Below are 14,876 nucleotides of genomic sequence, written 5' to 3'. Positions count from 1 at the left end.
AAATATATAATATGATTTTTTGTTTCCTTTTTTTATGTATATAAGTATAGACTCATCCTCCTACATCGGTACGCAAACGGGGGTTTTGTATATATATAAATACAGCTCTCTCTCTCTATCTCTCTGTGTGTGATGGTAATCTTTCGCCCTCTTGCAAGGAATTGTAATGTGTTCTCTCTCTCCCTCTTTTTCGCCCCTTTTCTGCAAGCTTTTTAGTAGTAGTTTTGTTTTGTTTGTTTTCCAAAAATATCGTGCCACGAATGTGTCTACCATCATAATCGATACGAAAAGTTTACAAACGGCTCTACAAAGCAAACTCTTTCCTCTAGGCTGCATCTTCTCTCTCTCTGCTTTTCTGGCCTCTTCAAAACGTAACGTAAATGAAGTGCTCGGTGTACTGCTTGCTGCTGGCTGATGCTCCGCAGTGATGTGTAGCATTTATAGGGGGTTTGTTTCGTTTCCCCCCGCGTTCCAATGTGGCGCTTCACTTTGGAATAGTTAGTCTTACAGCACGACATAATTTCATTTTCGTTACATTCTATTGCCTAAAAATATGATCTTTTCATCAGTTTCATCTGTTTATGCGCCCCGAGTTTACCGATGTATGCGATGCTTTCCTTTTTTGTTTATTCGATTTTATATTGTTTCCGTTCCGTTCTGTTTCACCACTATCGTATGTTCTATATCGCTAGGCTCACCCCGGCTAGGCGCGTACACGTGCTAGGGAGAGGGAGCGAAGGCCAAAGTTTTACTTTGGTTGATATACGACGCCCGCCTAGAGTTTGTTATTTTTTAATCTGCGTTACAAATGATTAATTTTTGCTACGTATATTTTAACGAGTTTTCTTCTCCGATTGTATGTGATAGAAAGCTTTACGAATGACGCTTGGGGGGAAGGTTGATTACAATATGTGATCTTCTGCATTTTACCATTAATGTGTGTTCTCTTTTTCTGTTAGCTACAGGCTCTCACAGCGTGTAATATTTCTCATATTACGTACCACACACCGTTTGGTTCGGCTAAATGTGTGTGCATTGAACGGTTATTATTCGGTTTGGAATTAGCATAGATTGTTCGATTGCCAGATAAGGAAATACAACAGACAAAAAAGCCCAAGCATTACGGTTCTATCGAGCAAACACACAAACAACTGCTCTGCAAAGAAACACCAATTAAAAGGATTCTTTGATGGGGGATGTATGCAATTTCAAAAAGGAGGTGAAATCTGTTTTTGCTAATCTGCTAGAAAAAGTGGTGGGTAAGTAGTAGTAGTAGTGGCGGTACAAAAGAACCTTGAGAATCCATTCGATTGTTTGTTTGCAACCAAAAGCCCGTCTGCTCTCAAATCAAAAGATGCAAACGAGTGTCGCATTCGGTGTGTATGTTTCTGTCTTCGTGCCAGCCGAAGCAAAAGCGAACTAACGCAAATATACATGATGCACATTATATGAGACGATTATCTGTTACTACATCCTATCGACAAGCTAAAAATCTCCTTCAAATTGAGCGCGTGTTGAGGGGAATAGGGGGGAAAAATATTGTGTTAAGAAATCTTCCACCCATTCGCCATTGTCCAGCTTCTTTTTTGTCCAATTAGGCTTTCTTCTTCCTCTGTGCTTTTCTTTGGCTGTAAGTTCAAAGCTGTACACAAATCATCCCTCTCCTTCTTTAATCTCTCCACTAATATGCTGCACACTGTAAGCGAAAGATAGTTTACAAACCACCAAAAGCAGCAATCAATTGCAATAGTATAGCATCGTTTGAGAAGAGAAAAGAACGTCACCAAACCCAAGCTTATTTCAGTACAGTAAGTAATCCCTTCGCCCTCTTTCCTTCACCAATTACAGGTTTATAAAAAATAAGCATTCCACCGTTTGAAAGCTAACCATTACTCTTGCCTTTTGTAAAGCCTTCGCAGTGGGTCCAAAACATCTTCAACCTCCAAAATAGCCAGCATCAAAAGGGGGTACGGACACAACATCGTCTGGTAATTTCCACTTTGACCGCTGTGACTAGAATATTTCTTCTCTCGGTATGCATTATTACGATGTGTGGCGCAGAAATAGAATGTAGAGTAGGTGAAAAACAATAAATTATACAATGTGTACAATTTGTATGAGAGCGTAAGCAGGATGATTTCTAGTAGTTATGCAAGTAGTAGTTCCTTTTCAAAGCATTTTTTGTAAAATATGCCATCGGTTTTTTTAACACTTCTAAACGTAGCTGAACGAGTGAACCGAATTTTTCATCTATCATGTGATGTGAAACGATCTAGGATGAGAAAAAGTAGTACAGTATGTGGGTTACCACTTTTAAAAACAGCTACTTTTGCTTGATTTTGCTGCAGGAAAGTATGATGATTGGAATTGGCAATAAATGCCCTCATACTTGTGTTTTACTACCTTTTTTATGTACACAGTTAACCAATCGCTAGATGATGATCTAAAACTTAAAGTTGATCGTTCCTTAACGGTTAGATGAGAGCTACTTTAGTCGGAAGAAATGTTTAGATAGATAGATGGATAGCTAAGTAGCTAGAGTACGAGTTAAATTAAAATCCTTTGCGGGAAAATCGCTCTGCCTCACTTTTCCTACCCTTTTCTAGGTCAATTTTCTTTTCCTTTTTTTTCTAGTAAGGAATCGTGTTCTAATCATGTGACCAAATACTTATTTCATCTCGCTTGTTTTCATCGCTTCTATGAAAGGCAGCTTCGCGGGTGTCGGTAATAAAACGATTCTAATCATATATAAAAAAAACGCTCACTCGATTTGCCTCGCTCTAATATCACTTTGAATAAGTTTACAACTGTTTCGGTTGGTGGCGCTGACACCGTTTTTTTGCAAACCGCCTCGCCTATAATAAGCCTCTCGCTCGTATGCCTCCCCGTAACTCCCTTGACTCACATACATAATTTGCTCGATCTGCTCCTTACCCGTCAACGCTAGCTAGCTGGCAAGCTAATCATTGCTAGCTTTTCTTTCGACCACCCAAACAAACTACGGACCACTACAGCGTAAGATACAAGTAGAACAATAAAACGGTTACGCGCTTACAACGTTAGCAGTAAAAAGTAAAGGAAACTTAATCGTAAAAAAGGGTATAGCTATATGCTAGTGCTCTTACAGTGTAGTATTGCAATAAATAAGCATTTGCACTTGGGACTGCTTCTTTGCTGTCGCATTACTTTGCCAGTTGTGAAGCCGAACGAGAAAGGGGCGTGAAAGACACTAAACGATATTATACACATTCAAAACACGGTTCCTTTTTTTCATGAAGCGTAGATACTTTCGTCGAACTTTGACGAAACTATAGTGAAAGGATCATCCCCGTTAGACTCGTATCAATCCCAACGCTTAAGCAATTGTCGTCGCGTTGTAGACTTACTTGAAACGAGACAAAAGTTCAGGGTATAGGTTCACATCCTAAAACACAACCACATATACAGAGACACACGGTAAACGCACACAGACACACACAGCGTCCTCTAATGTTTCGATAAATACCAAGCACAATGCACTAAACGCACTACACAACAACACACGCGCACACACCGGAAAACGGACGGAATTGATTGCGAAAAAACGGAATTCAAAACCCGGAACGGAAATGTGTACTCTGCTACTGTAAGTTGCTCCAGGTTGTACGATCGTGCGTTGAAACGATGATTGTACTTGTACGAGTTCGCGATCGCCCGGCATCATCGAGCCCGGGGGGGACATTCGGGGGGACAGTGTGGCCCTATCGCGTGTCAGCAGTTTTGGGGAATTTGGGGTTGTCGTTTGGTTTGGTACGTCGAATGTTGAAACTACGTCCATTTTACGTCACATACATTGGTAAATCCTCAACCAATTAAAGTAAGGAACAGTTGAAGGAAATCTAAAAACAGAAGTAGTATTTAAGCATTGAAGACTGCTGCACTTCCACGGCACTCGTAGCGTTACTTACCACCAGCTCACTGGATGACACACTTTTCGTCCTTCTGGTTAATGTCTACCGTTTCCAGCTTTCGTTCAATTTCGTCGTCATCTTCGATACTAGACAAGAGAAAAAGTAAAAGAATCATTAGATCAGTGCTGCAAAATGTCACTGTCAATGTCATAAAAAAATCTGACTGAAACAACATCTATGTCAGCGTCACATACTCAAGTGTGATTACCAGAGGTGATCCTCAAAACGATTGGTGTGGTCAATACACGTTTCGTGACATTTTTGCGACCATCGCTTGGTCAGTCACCGATCATCGTTATAACATGACTTTTTTACTGTGATCAGTTCTGCAAAATGACGCTGACATAGTCATGACAAATTCTGGTTGAAACAAAATCATGTCAGCGTTACGAGCTCTACTGTGATGATCATAGGTGAGACTCAAACTGTTGGTGTGACCAATGACATGCTTGATGACATTTTGTTTAGCACCCAACTCTTGGCCAGTCACTTTGTCGTGACGTTTTCTGTCGGTGAGTGACCAAGAGTTGGGTGCTAAACAAAATGTCATCATGGATGTGATTGGACCACCAACTGTTTGAGTCTCACCTTTGATCATCTCAGTTGTGTACGTGAGCTGATTTGAGTTTCGTATCAGTTATTAGTGATGACAACTGAAACAGTGAGTTTGGCAACTGACTTTCATTGAGTATCAGCAATGAGCATTAAGCTACCATGGATATGTTCATTGTTTTCGTTGGTGAACATCTTGTGATGCTCATGCTATTTTGCTGCACTGCTTTAGAAACTAATTTAAAAATAAAAACAAAAAAGCAGAAACTTACGCCTGCTCCTGGCTGTGCAGATTTTGCACCAGCTCATTGCGCTTGTCCACGATTGCCACCAGTTCCGTCAGTAGCAACGCTTCCTTCTCGCGCTGCTCCTCCGTCTTCTGCCAATCCTCGACGGAAAGGGCTGCACGCAGCTCCATGTTTAGCATTTCGTACTTTTTCTCAAGATCATTCTCTTGTTCACTGTAACGGAGAAAGAAGAGGAAAGGAAAAGGACATGTTAACAAATCGAAAGATTCTCATATTAGAGCAATGTAAAAAGGTCTTACAGTAGATTAAGCTGCATTTGCCGCCTGAGCAGTGCGTTCTTTTTGTTTACCAACGTGAACCATTGTGACATGAGTTGATCTTCGGTTTCGGAAACGTCTGCAAAAGAGTGATTAAATGACGGGAAACAAAACATTAATATTCTTTTCGCTGTTGTCCGCTAGTACGTTGCTATGCTCCCTTAACTCACTCGTCATCGTTCCGCCCATCACAGCGCGTAGCTTCTTTTCCAGTGCGTTTGCTTTCAGATCGATCGCTTCCTGCTCGCGCTCCAGTTTGTTAAGCTCACTTTGAATGTAATTTACACGTTCCACCTGGCAGGGGATAATAAACCAAAGCGCATATTAGAATGTTACAGTCAACGCAGAATGTGATGATGGTGACTTTTGTGCTTAAAAAAACACTATTTAATGCACTCAAACTCCACACGCTCAAACTCAACTCGAACCTACCTGACCATTGTCATCATCTTGGCTCTTTGGACCCATGAACTCAATCAACTTGCTCGGCGACGGTGTGCTGCGCTTCAGCAGATGGTGATGCTGTTCCGCCGCCTTGTAGCTGTGCCCATTGCTACCCTCCTTGCCGGTAGGGTCCTGCTGGGTGGCGGGCGAACCCGTATCCTTCCGATGCGGATGGTGATGGCCAATGGGAAAGATAAACTCCGACCCATTGTTGATCGGTGAGATGGCCCGATCTGGCGAGAGTGGAGCAGGGGCCGGGCGACCACCGGAGGGGAACAGTTTCGTCGGCGATGAAGGAGAGTCCAGCCCGGACAGCTTTAACTTGGCGCCGGCAATCAGTTTGCGGGCCTCCTCGCGCAATCTGGCCTGTCGATCGGTCTTTTTGGGTTTGCGTTTGAGGGGAAGCAGAGTTGCAAACCGAAGCAAATGGCAATTCGATAAACATCAGTGTTAGTAACAAATATTCACTAATACGTCAAATGTGTGACTACTTCAAAAGATCGAGGACTTAATCATGAAGTAGGTATTAAGTAAATCAATAAAATGAAATAATATTTACAAAATAAAAACAAACCAAACACAACAAACTTTATCTTAACCAAAAAAACTTATAAAGTAGATAAAAACAAACAAACAAAACACTTACTGCATCCTTGTCACCTTTGCTATCTACGTGCGACGATCTAAGCCGTTCTATCATGAGCTTGGCCCGCTCGCTCATTTCTTTGTGCCGTAAAATCAATTTCTAAAATCAGGAGCAAAAAACGGGGAAAACAAAGCCGAAAGAAAAACAGAAAAAAAACAAACAAACGTAATACAAACCCATGGTCGGATAGTTGAATGGTATAATATGTACAGAAGTAACGTATCGCAGTATTGGTATGTGGAGATCATGATTAAATTAATTTAAATTAAAGTAATAACAAATCTAGTTGCAAATCAATCAACCAAAACTAAGTTTAAAAAAACTAGGAAAAACAAAATCAAACTGCTCCCCGGGACGGTTAATTCAAACTCAAACCACAAATCAAATCATCCGTCTGGGCTGCGCAAACTCCACACTGCTCTAACTCTCTCTCTCACACACACTCTCTGTTCCTTCGAGTCTACTTACGTTTGCTTTGTTCAAATCCAACGTCGGAAGCGTTTGAATCTCTTCATCATCGTCACCCGGCTGCTGTACACTGTTTTCCGTTTGCGCACGTCTTTGGCCATCTTCGTCATCGCCGGTGGGACTGGCACTGCTGCCATTAACAGCCACCGACCGACCATCACTGCCACTGTCAACCGTCGTGGCCACGGTAAGCTTTTCACTTGCCGCGTCCCCTTCATTGGCGGCCGTGGAAGAGGACGTGTTGCTGCTTCCACTGTCTATGCTGCTGCTCTGATGGCCACTCAAACCGTTCGCTGGTTTGCTGCTACCATTGCTGTCACCACCGCTCTCTACCCGCTCATTGTTCGCCGGGCCATTGTTTGCCACGTGCCCCGGACCGAGCGGCCCGTCCAGCAGGCTGAAGGGAAAGTTGGGCAGCTTATCTTTGGTCGGGGACAGGACGCGCCCCAGCAGGTGCTTCGAGTTGGCGAGCAGGGCCGCCTTCGTGTCCAGCTTCGACCCGAGCGGGTGGTCGTCGTTGTTGGGCGTGATGATGTCGGTCAAGTTGAGCAGATTCTTGCACAGCTTGTCCGATTTGTAGTTCCCGATCACGTAGCTGGAATCGTCCGTTGTTTCGCCTGTAGTGTGGTAAAGAGATTGGGGGAGAGCATTAGAAGATATTGCAATGCAAAAGGAAGATTTAGTACGAAAGACATGTTTAGTTGAGCTGAGCCTGCAAGCTGCGTTAGATGTTATACTTGAAGCAAAAAAACAGTCGTTTTTTTCTGATTTTGATAAAAATCGTTTTCAACCTGATTAGCATTAAAACCCCCAAATTCTCATAAAAATTTGAAGTATTTGAAGAGTCCTTTAGTTGAAGTTTTATCTTCAAATACAATCATACTGTTTGAGAATAGCGACAAACCGCCTTTCCAGATGTAAATAACTATTAAAACAAAAGCACAAAAACACAAAACCACTATGCTACGGAGCTTGATCGTCTTTTTTACAAGATCCGCTAAAAAAATAAACATATTCCTAGCAAAGAAATTTCAAAACCACTCTTTCTCGCGCAATCACTACCACACACTCTGTGTACCTCCTTCTCCACCGGTAAGCTTCGTTTGCGAGTGATAAGAACACACTGCCCGTGCTGCCGCGTGGCTGCATGCTCGACACGGACCATTGCTGCCATCTTAAACGGGGTAAGTGGAGGGTTAGGACAGGAAACTACCAATTAACACAGATATTACCACCAATCAACTGTGCGTTTTCCTTTTTACCCCCACCCATTTAGTTTCACCATTTCCAGTCCCATGTGCAGCAAACACGTACCGATCGATTGGACCTCCAGCTGGTGTCCGGTGAAGTGCGCCCGCAGCTGATAAAGGTACGTCATGACGGCCAGCTTATCCGGCACGGCGAGCAAATTCATATCGCGCGGCTCAATCACCCGCGGTATGCCGAGCTTTTCGGCCGCATCGAAAGCCGTTCGACAGTTTTCAATCACATTGCCAGGGGACAATTTCGTCATGTCACTGGAATAAAAAGCGAAAATTGCATTAAAATGGAGCTCTCTCCTGTGTGCTCCGCATCTTCCCATACTTACATTAAATTAGGATAAAAGTGATGTATCACCGCACAGAATGCCATCCCGTTACGCCAGCTGGTCGTCAGGTTGGTCACCTTCACGCCGTTGTAGTTCTTCGTCACCTCCTTGCACCATTCCAGCAGATCCTGCCCGGGCGTGCTGTCCTTGAGCGTGCCGAGTGGTTTCAGCAGCTCCCCACCGGCCAACAGCGGAACGGGCCGGATCGGTGGAACCAACGAGATGTCCGACTTTTCGTCCGCCTCCTGCCGATCGGACTCTATTATGGTGCTTTGTTCCCTTTCCTTCGGTTCGTTGTCGTAGCTCTTGACTAGGTTCAGTGGTTTCAGGTCCGATCGGCTGCTGTTGAACGCTTTACCATCGAGGGGCGATGCTTTTGGTGGTGGTTCCGGGGAGGACGGTTTTGCTTCCTCCTCCACGGCGACGGCCGGCGGCGTGGGTTCCGGCGTCGGTACACGGTTAGCCTCCGTTGGGACCGGTGTTGATCGACCGGATGCAAAGTCATTGTCTTCCTCGTCGTCTTCCAGCACGCCCAGTGCGTCGAGCTGCTTGTCCAGCTGGTCCTCTTCCTCTTCTTCCTCCCGTTCTGCACTTTTAACCGTTTCCGGGAGGCTGTTTTCACGAGTTTCCCTCTGACTAGGAGACGAAGAGTGCGAACCGGTTTGACCACCGTCACCCGTACCCTCCTCGCGCGCGTGTGGTCTGTGGTGGTGTTGCAGCGCCGGTTTGTTCTCATTCTCGTCCAACTCACGCCTGCCGTCGTCCTCCCGCCCCGCCAGCATCATGTCGAGGAACATTTCGCGCGACCCGCACACGATCGGCGTTTGATCGTCGGACAGCAGCGAGGGCACGCCGCTCATCGGTGTCAGCAGCTCCGAGCTGTTCAGGCTCGTCGTCAGCTGCTCGAGCTGGTTCGTCAGCTCGGACATGTTCTCGGAGAAGTCGATCGAGTTCTCCAGATCCGGTATGTCCTCGAGATCGTCGAGCGGCGCTATGTCGGACACATTGTTCACCGACATCAGCGAGATGATGCTCTGCATGTCCTCGTCCGTTGCTTTGCCCTCGCGCAGAAACACGCAGCTCAGCGTTAGCTCCAGGTTGGCGGCGAGGATTTTCTTCGACACCGGGCGCAACCGGAGCGTAAACGTTTGCTGCGTCGATTCGATACTGGCGTACTTGCGCATGTTGATCGTAGCGGACGCAAGGGCCCGCTTTTTACCGAGCTGCGACACATCCTCCAGCACGAACGTCCAATCCTTATCCTCCAGCTCGTGCGTCCGGATGTCTTTGAACAGCGTGACCGCGATCGTGTGGTTGTCCGGCATCGGCCAGGACATGGTGCTGCTGAGCGGGTTGATTAGGTCCGGCTGCCACTCGAGCGCGCTGGACTGGACGCGGCGCGAACGGCGCGTCCACACGACGTGCAGTTTGTTCGGTCGCCTGTTGAAAAGAGAGAGAAAGAAAACAAAAAACGGTTAATTTAATGAATTTCGATTCCGTCGGAAGAGGGTGGTGGGTTCTGGCAATTTAAGAGCGCGTGCGCTTCATCGACGATGGCGCCGCGGGACACACGCGCTGTCGACGATGGGCCGTCGATTGGTGTCGCTTAATTGATTTGTTTTCAGCCGGCAAGGGGTTTGCGCAATGTGCGAAATTTGATTTACGAACCCGACCGGATGGAAGAAGACCAGGCCAGAGGAAGCTTTAGTTAATTGTTTTGATACTCTTGTGAGGTACAGATTTTGATTGCTTTGGTAAGATGATAGATTAATGACATCATGTTCACTTCATTATTGCAGCTGTGCTTAATTTATTCAGAAAAAAACAACGGTGGATAAACCTAAAACAAAACAACCAAAAGCAAACTGAATTTAGTCCCTATTCTCTCTTCATTCATTTCATTTCGTGTGCCACGCTTCCCATGCAACAACAACAAACAACTGGAACAAGCCAGATAAAACGCAGCAAACTCTTTCGACCGGGCGCACTTCAAGTGCTTCCGGAACGCGATACATAGCATCGTGAAATCAGTGAAGTAGCGCTGTTGCTTTGTTGCTTGGCCGAGATGCTCTCGGCATCACATTGCGAGTCGCCCCAACACCCCAGCCTGCGAGTACTTAATGAAGATAATGAATTAAGCACGGCCGCATCGAATGACCTCTGGCGGGCAAAGAGCGAGCAGCGGTTGCATTTGCGCGATTGCGCTGCGGCACGGCCTCTGACCCTTTTGGAGGGAGAGAAATACAGTACCGAATGCACCCAACTGGTACCACCACCACCATCAGCATCATTGAAACATTCATGGCGGTTTTTCGTTAATGCCAATGTGTTACGGGCATTTTTATTTTACGATTGCGGCTGCGATGGTCCGCACGCTTGCTGTTTGGTGCATATTTTATTTACGGACCGTTTGATGAAGGTAAATGAAAAATCCTTCATCCATTTGGCTGCACAAGGACACGTTTGGTAATTGAAAAAATAAAAATAAATGCAACGCAGGGATCCAATGCGAAATAAAATCGGAACGAATGGGCCAAATTGATCAATACTTTTCCATAATCAACATGCAGAGACTGAAATTTTAAAAATAAAATAATAAAACCTTCGCCATCGTCATGCACTTTGCACCGGTTCTTGCACACTTTGCACGAGGATGGAAATAAAAATAAATTGACCGCAAAAAAAAAAACAAAGTGCATCGCCGAATGACGAACGCTTGGAAGCTTCAAATCCAAAGCCAAAACCAAAACAAAACTTGACGGGATGGCAGATGATGGTTTGTCTTTTGGGCGGGAGGAGAACCAACCACGCAGCAGTACACTACTGTGCGCATCTCGTTCCAAAGCGATATTGATGCATTTTGGGAGGGAAGGTTGGTTTGGCTGTGCTTCGTTCGCGTGTGGCGGCTTGTGCACGCGTCATCGTCCAAAAATAAAAAATCGAGAAACACCACTGCTTTTCCCCCTTTGGGGATTTAGCCTCACCAGCGCCGGGCCGATTCATTACCCGTTTCCGTCTGATCTTGCTATATTGTTCCACATACATTGTGTGAGAGGGCCTAGCTTCCTGGGGCGAGCTGGAGAACGCAATACTGGAATGATTCATCGCGTTTAATGGTCCAAGACGTCCATCACTGCTGCTGACTGTTGACGTTTACCCTCGAAAGCAAATATTGAACAGGGTAATTTGTGTGCAAGAATTGGAATTGAAGATTTGTAACATGCCATCTACAAACTCAGTAAATTATTATTATTTTCTTTTTTCAGTGAAATTGTGAGACATTGCTCAATTAAGGCCCCTAAGATGTTCCAACAAATTGTAAATTAAATGTTTTAAAATCTTTACAAAAAGGTAGAACAATACAACTAGGGATGGGAAAAATTAAGTTTTGCCGGAATATATCCAGCTAGCTCCTATATTTTCTGGAATCGATTCGGGATAGTAGATTCGGAATCAGTTTTCGGAATCGGCTCCGGAGTTGGTTCCGAAATAGTCTCCGGAATAGATTTTGAAATCGGCTCCGGAATCGGGATTGGTTTCGGAATTGGAATCGGCTCCCGAATCGATCCCAAACACTCCCACCACTAAATAAAACAACCACAACAAAAAAACACGACGTTTACCGACCACTGTCTTGGATTGTTCCGGATCATAGCGGGTGGAGAAATAATCCGAAACTGTTCGTTGGAGCGCTTCCCTAGGGAGCGGAAAGGCACCCGCGGGTGGCGACGTAACGGCAAAGATAAACAAAACAAGACGCGACGGAACTGCAACCCCCCCCCCCGGTCCAAGCAACCGTGATGACGTGATGGTGTTCGTATGTGTGTGTATGTGTAATGTGATGACGCTAGAGCTGCCTTCGCCGATGACGGTAACGGTGGCGATGGTGCCGATGATGATGATACAGGAAATTATGATGTTCATTTCCGAGGCGAGCGATTACGTCGTCGCCGTGTCGGGGGCTTCATTGAGCTCGAGGTAACATAAAGCTCCCTCCCCACAACGTGTCTTCGTGGGTGAAATACCGTCTTACACAGGTAGTGCCGACGGTCGAAGGAATTGCTCCCCGAAAGGAGCGCGCAATGAATCATGTGCTGTGTTACAATTAATTTTCTGTCCTACTCACAAACGCAGGTAAAAAAGACGGGGTGTTACCGCTACAAAAAGGGAAAGGTAAATAGTTTGCTGTTAGAAGGGATGACCGATTCGAGCACCGAAACCTACCATTTGGCAGTCGTCTCCATGAACAGCTCATGGTACGACACGGTGAAGGAAAACTTGGCCGCCCGCTTGTTGACGCGCTGCAACCGCTTCCACACGCTGCCCATTGTACAGGTTGAGGCGGCCGGGACGACTAGGCAACTAAAGCTGTGGGCTGATGCAGCTGCCGCTGCTGCAACTGGTTTGTTTGTTGTTTAGCTTCCTCTGGCGATACAGCGATGATGCTGGAGTACCGTTTTCAAACCATTTTTTTTTTGTTTTTCACACAACAGCGTTCAAACCGCGCGATGTTCGCTCAATCAACGTGGAGAAATCAAATCACATAAATTCACAAAGCACAATAATTTCACACCGGCGAGCGGACAGTAGCAATGGTGGCAGCGTTTGTTCAACGTGCGCACTTAGCGCAGCATGCTTCTCTGTCTAGTGATAATCTTGAAATGCAAACAAACACAAAAAAAAGCTTCCGCCCTTTTGCAACAAGGGATCGTGTGCGTTCTTGCTTGGAACGGAGAAACAGAACACGGCAGCGGCAAACACACACAGAGGCACGCGCGCGCACGTCAATGCTACTACGATTGTTTTAATTTCTGGCGCTTTCTTTCGTGTGCACTCGCGACACAACACAGCACGAAGGGCTTTTCACTTATCAGCGCAGTTCAGCGTCGTGGTGGTGTTAGGGGCCTCGATACACATTCCCCCCCCCCCGCTGTGGCTGTGTGAATTGCAATCCGTGTAGCGATCAATTTTCGCTCGATCAGATTGCAACATCCCCTGTACCTTGGGTGAGCGGGGAGCGCCAAGGGGGAGACGTCGGAAAGGTGTGTTTTGTTTATTTTTCTACACACACCCAGCCCAGGGGGTTGGACAGTAGCACTGCGGCATCCTTTTGGACACGACCAAGCCGCGACAAGAGATACGCTAAATAAGGAATGTGTTTACGCCAGCACCGATTTGCGTGTGCTTTTTTTCTTCTCTCTCTCTCTCTCTCTCTCTCTCTCTCTCTCTATTTGTTGCGCTCTGGTTGGATGGTTTTGCCCCTGTCTCTCCCTGTGGTGGACCTTGGCCCGGGCCACCCACCCCACACAACGCGCGCGCTCACGGACTGACTGACGTAGTAAGCAGCCGACGATCAAGGTTGCGCTGTCTCTGCCTCCCCGGTTGGACGAGGCACACCAAAGGACGACGCGAACGACGACGAACTGTTTTCTCTTCGGGGACGGGCACGGTCGCCTAACGCTTTGTTTTTGCTTTATCACACCCAGGCAGCCCCTCGGCAGGTTCTATATTTCTCGGGTCACTCGCCGACCAACTGCACACTTTCGGCTGCTGTTGCCGTTTTTCACATCATTTCACACGATTTTTTTTTCACACAAACAAGGCGCTCTCTGCTATTGCCCGCCGGATTGGCTTCAGCTGCTTCCCCGCACGATCATGGTCACACAGTTGTGCAAGGCTGTTTTCCTTCGGTTCCTTCATGGGCCACCCTCCCCCCATGGGAAGGGGTTTTTTCTTCACTTTCCTGCAGCTGTGCTGCTACACTTACGTACGTTTTGCGTTACTTTTTTTTCGGTACGCAAGGTTTGGGAGTACGCATCACCTTCCCAACCCGTCGTCACTGGGGTGGTAGCTGTCGAGCTGATTCTTCTAGGCCTAAACCATAACGCACACACACACACACACGCTCACACGGGATGGGTTTTTTTTTTCTACGTCGAAGCTGGTACGGAACACCAACAACACTCTGGGGCTGATGTGGGCAATTTGTTGTTTAGTTTGTTACAAAAAAAAGGTCAATCCTTTTGGAAGAAAGGCTGGCGCAGGCACACGGGATCTTACAACATAATCTTTTCTGCTACAATTTCTTCACTTTTCTGGCTCTGGCTTTGACAGTTTCGAGGAAGGCGAGGAAAAAAAAGTGTCGGAATGAACGAGCGGCGGCCGGAGCGAGATGGGCGAGCAGCGATGGTTGCGCGAGCGAGATGGCTAGCTGTTTGTGCACTGTCAGATGGATGTTGTCAAGTACAGGCGTTCCCCGATATACGCCATTAATGCGGACCGGTGGCCAATAGCGTATTTCGAATATTAGCGTAAGTCGCATTTCGAGGTTTTCAGTCAAGTTATAGCTAATTTTCGTATAGGTGTAGAAACTTCGTTTGCTTCTGTCTTTTTAGTGATTTAAACTTTTGAAAAAATCGTAAATTATTTGTCATTTGACAATTGATGGAGAAAATTGGACTGATTTGACATTTGAACTGGGTTGCGTAACTCTGGGAAAGACTGTAAAAAACGGCGCATCGTGGGAGTGCATGCAGTACTTATGTTTTCAAATTTACTGTTTTTTATTGCTGAAATAGACAAAAATTGCATCTTCTGCAAGAAAAAGAAGTATGAAAATTGTGTTTTTATTGCTCTTTAATTTAAGAAAATTTGCATGCAAAT

At 45.9% G+C, this 14,876-nt stretch overlaps 1 protein-coding gene across 4 annotated transcripts; it reads right to left on the bottom strand.

Moving 5' to 3' along the window:
* Positions 1-543: 543 nt before the first annotated feature.
* LOC121598615 (EH domain-binding protein 1) lies at positions 544-14,350 on the bottom strand. Of its 4 annotated transcripts, XM_041925700.1 has the most exons (12): positions 12,438-14,350; positions 8,214-9,653; positions 7,940-8,142; positions 7,704-7,799; positions 6,626-7,242; positions 6,158-6,256; positions 5,500-5,889; positions 5,238-5,361; positions 5,050-5,146; positions 4,775-4,963; positions 3,948-4,036; positions 544-3,878 (listed from the first exon to the last, which is right to left on the bottom strand). In XM_041925700.1, the coding sequence occupies exons 1-11, from the start codon at positions 12,539-12,541 to the stop codon at positions 3,955-3,957; spliced, it is 3,441 nt and encodes a 1,146-aa protein (XP_041781634.1). In that variant the 5' UTR covers positions 12,542-14,350; the 3' UTR covers positions 544-3,878; positions 3,948-3,954. The 4 variants fall into 4 exon arrangements, with proteins under 4 accessions (XP_041781634.1, XP_041781636.1, XP_041781635.1 ...); XM_041925702.1 differs by lacking the exon at positions 6,158-6,256; XM_041925701.1 differs by lacking the exon at positions 7,704-7,799 and having other exon boundaries at positions 12,438-14,349.
* Positions 14,351-14,876: the final 526 nt, after the last annotated feature.

The sequence above is a fragment of the Anopheles merus genome, chromosome 3L, assembly GCF_017562075.2.
Source record: "Anopheles merus strain MAF chromosome 3L, AmerM5.1, whole genome shotgun sequence".
Classification (NCBI taxonomy): domain Eukaryota; kingdom Metazoa; phylum Arthropoda; class Insecta; order Diptera; family Culicidae; genus Anopheles; species Anopheles merus.
Note: the sequence above shows the minus strand (reverse complement) of the source record. Positions and strands in the feature narration are given on the sequence as shown.

Coding starts and splice junctions, on each gene's coding strand:
- LOC121598615 (XM_041925700.1), bottom strand. CDS start 12,541: ATGGGCAGCGTGTGGAAGCGGTTGCAGCGCGTCAACAAGCGGGCGGCC. Junction 9,654..12,437: donor ATGGAGACGACTGCCAAATG/GTAGGTTTCGGT, acceptor TCTTTTCAACAG/GCGACCGAACAAACTGCACG. Junction 5,362..5,499: donor AAGATGATGACAATGGTCAG/GTAGGTTCGAGT, acceptor ATCCCCTGCCAG/GTGGAACGTGTAAATTACAT.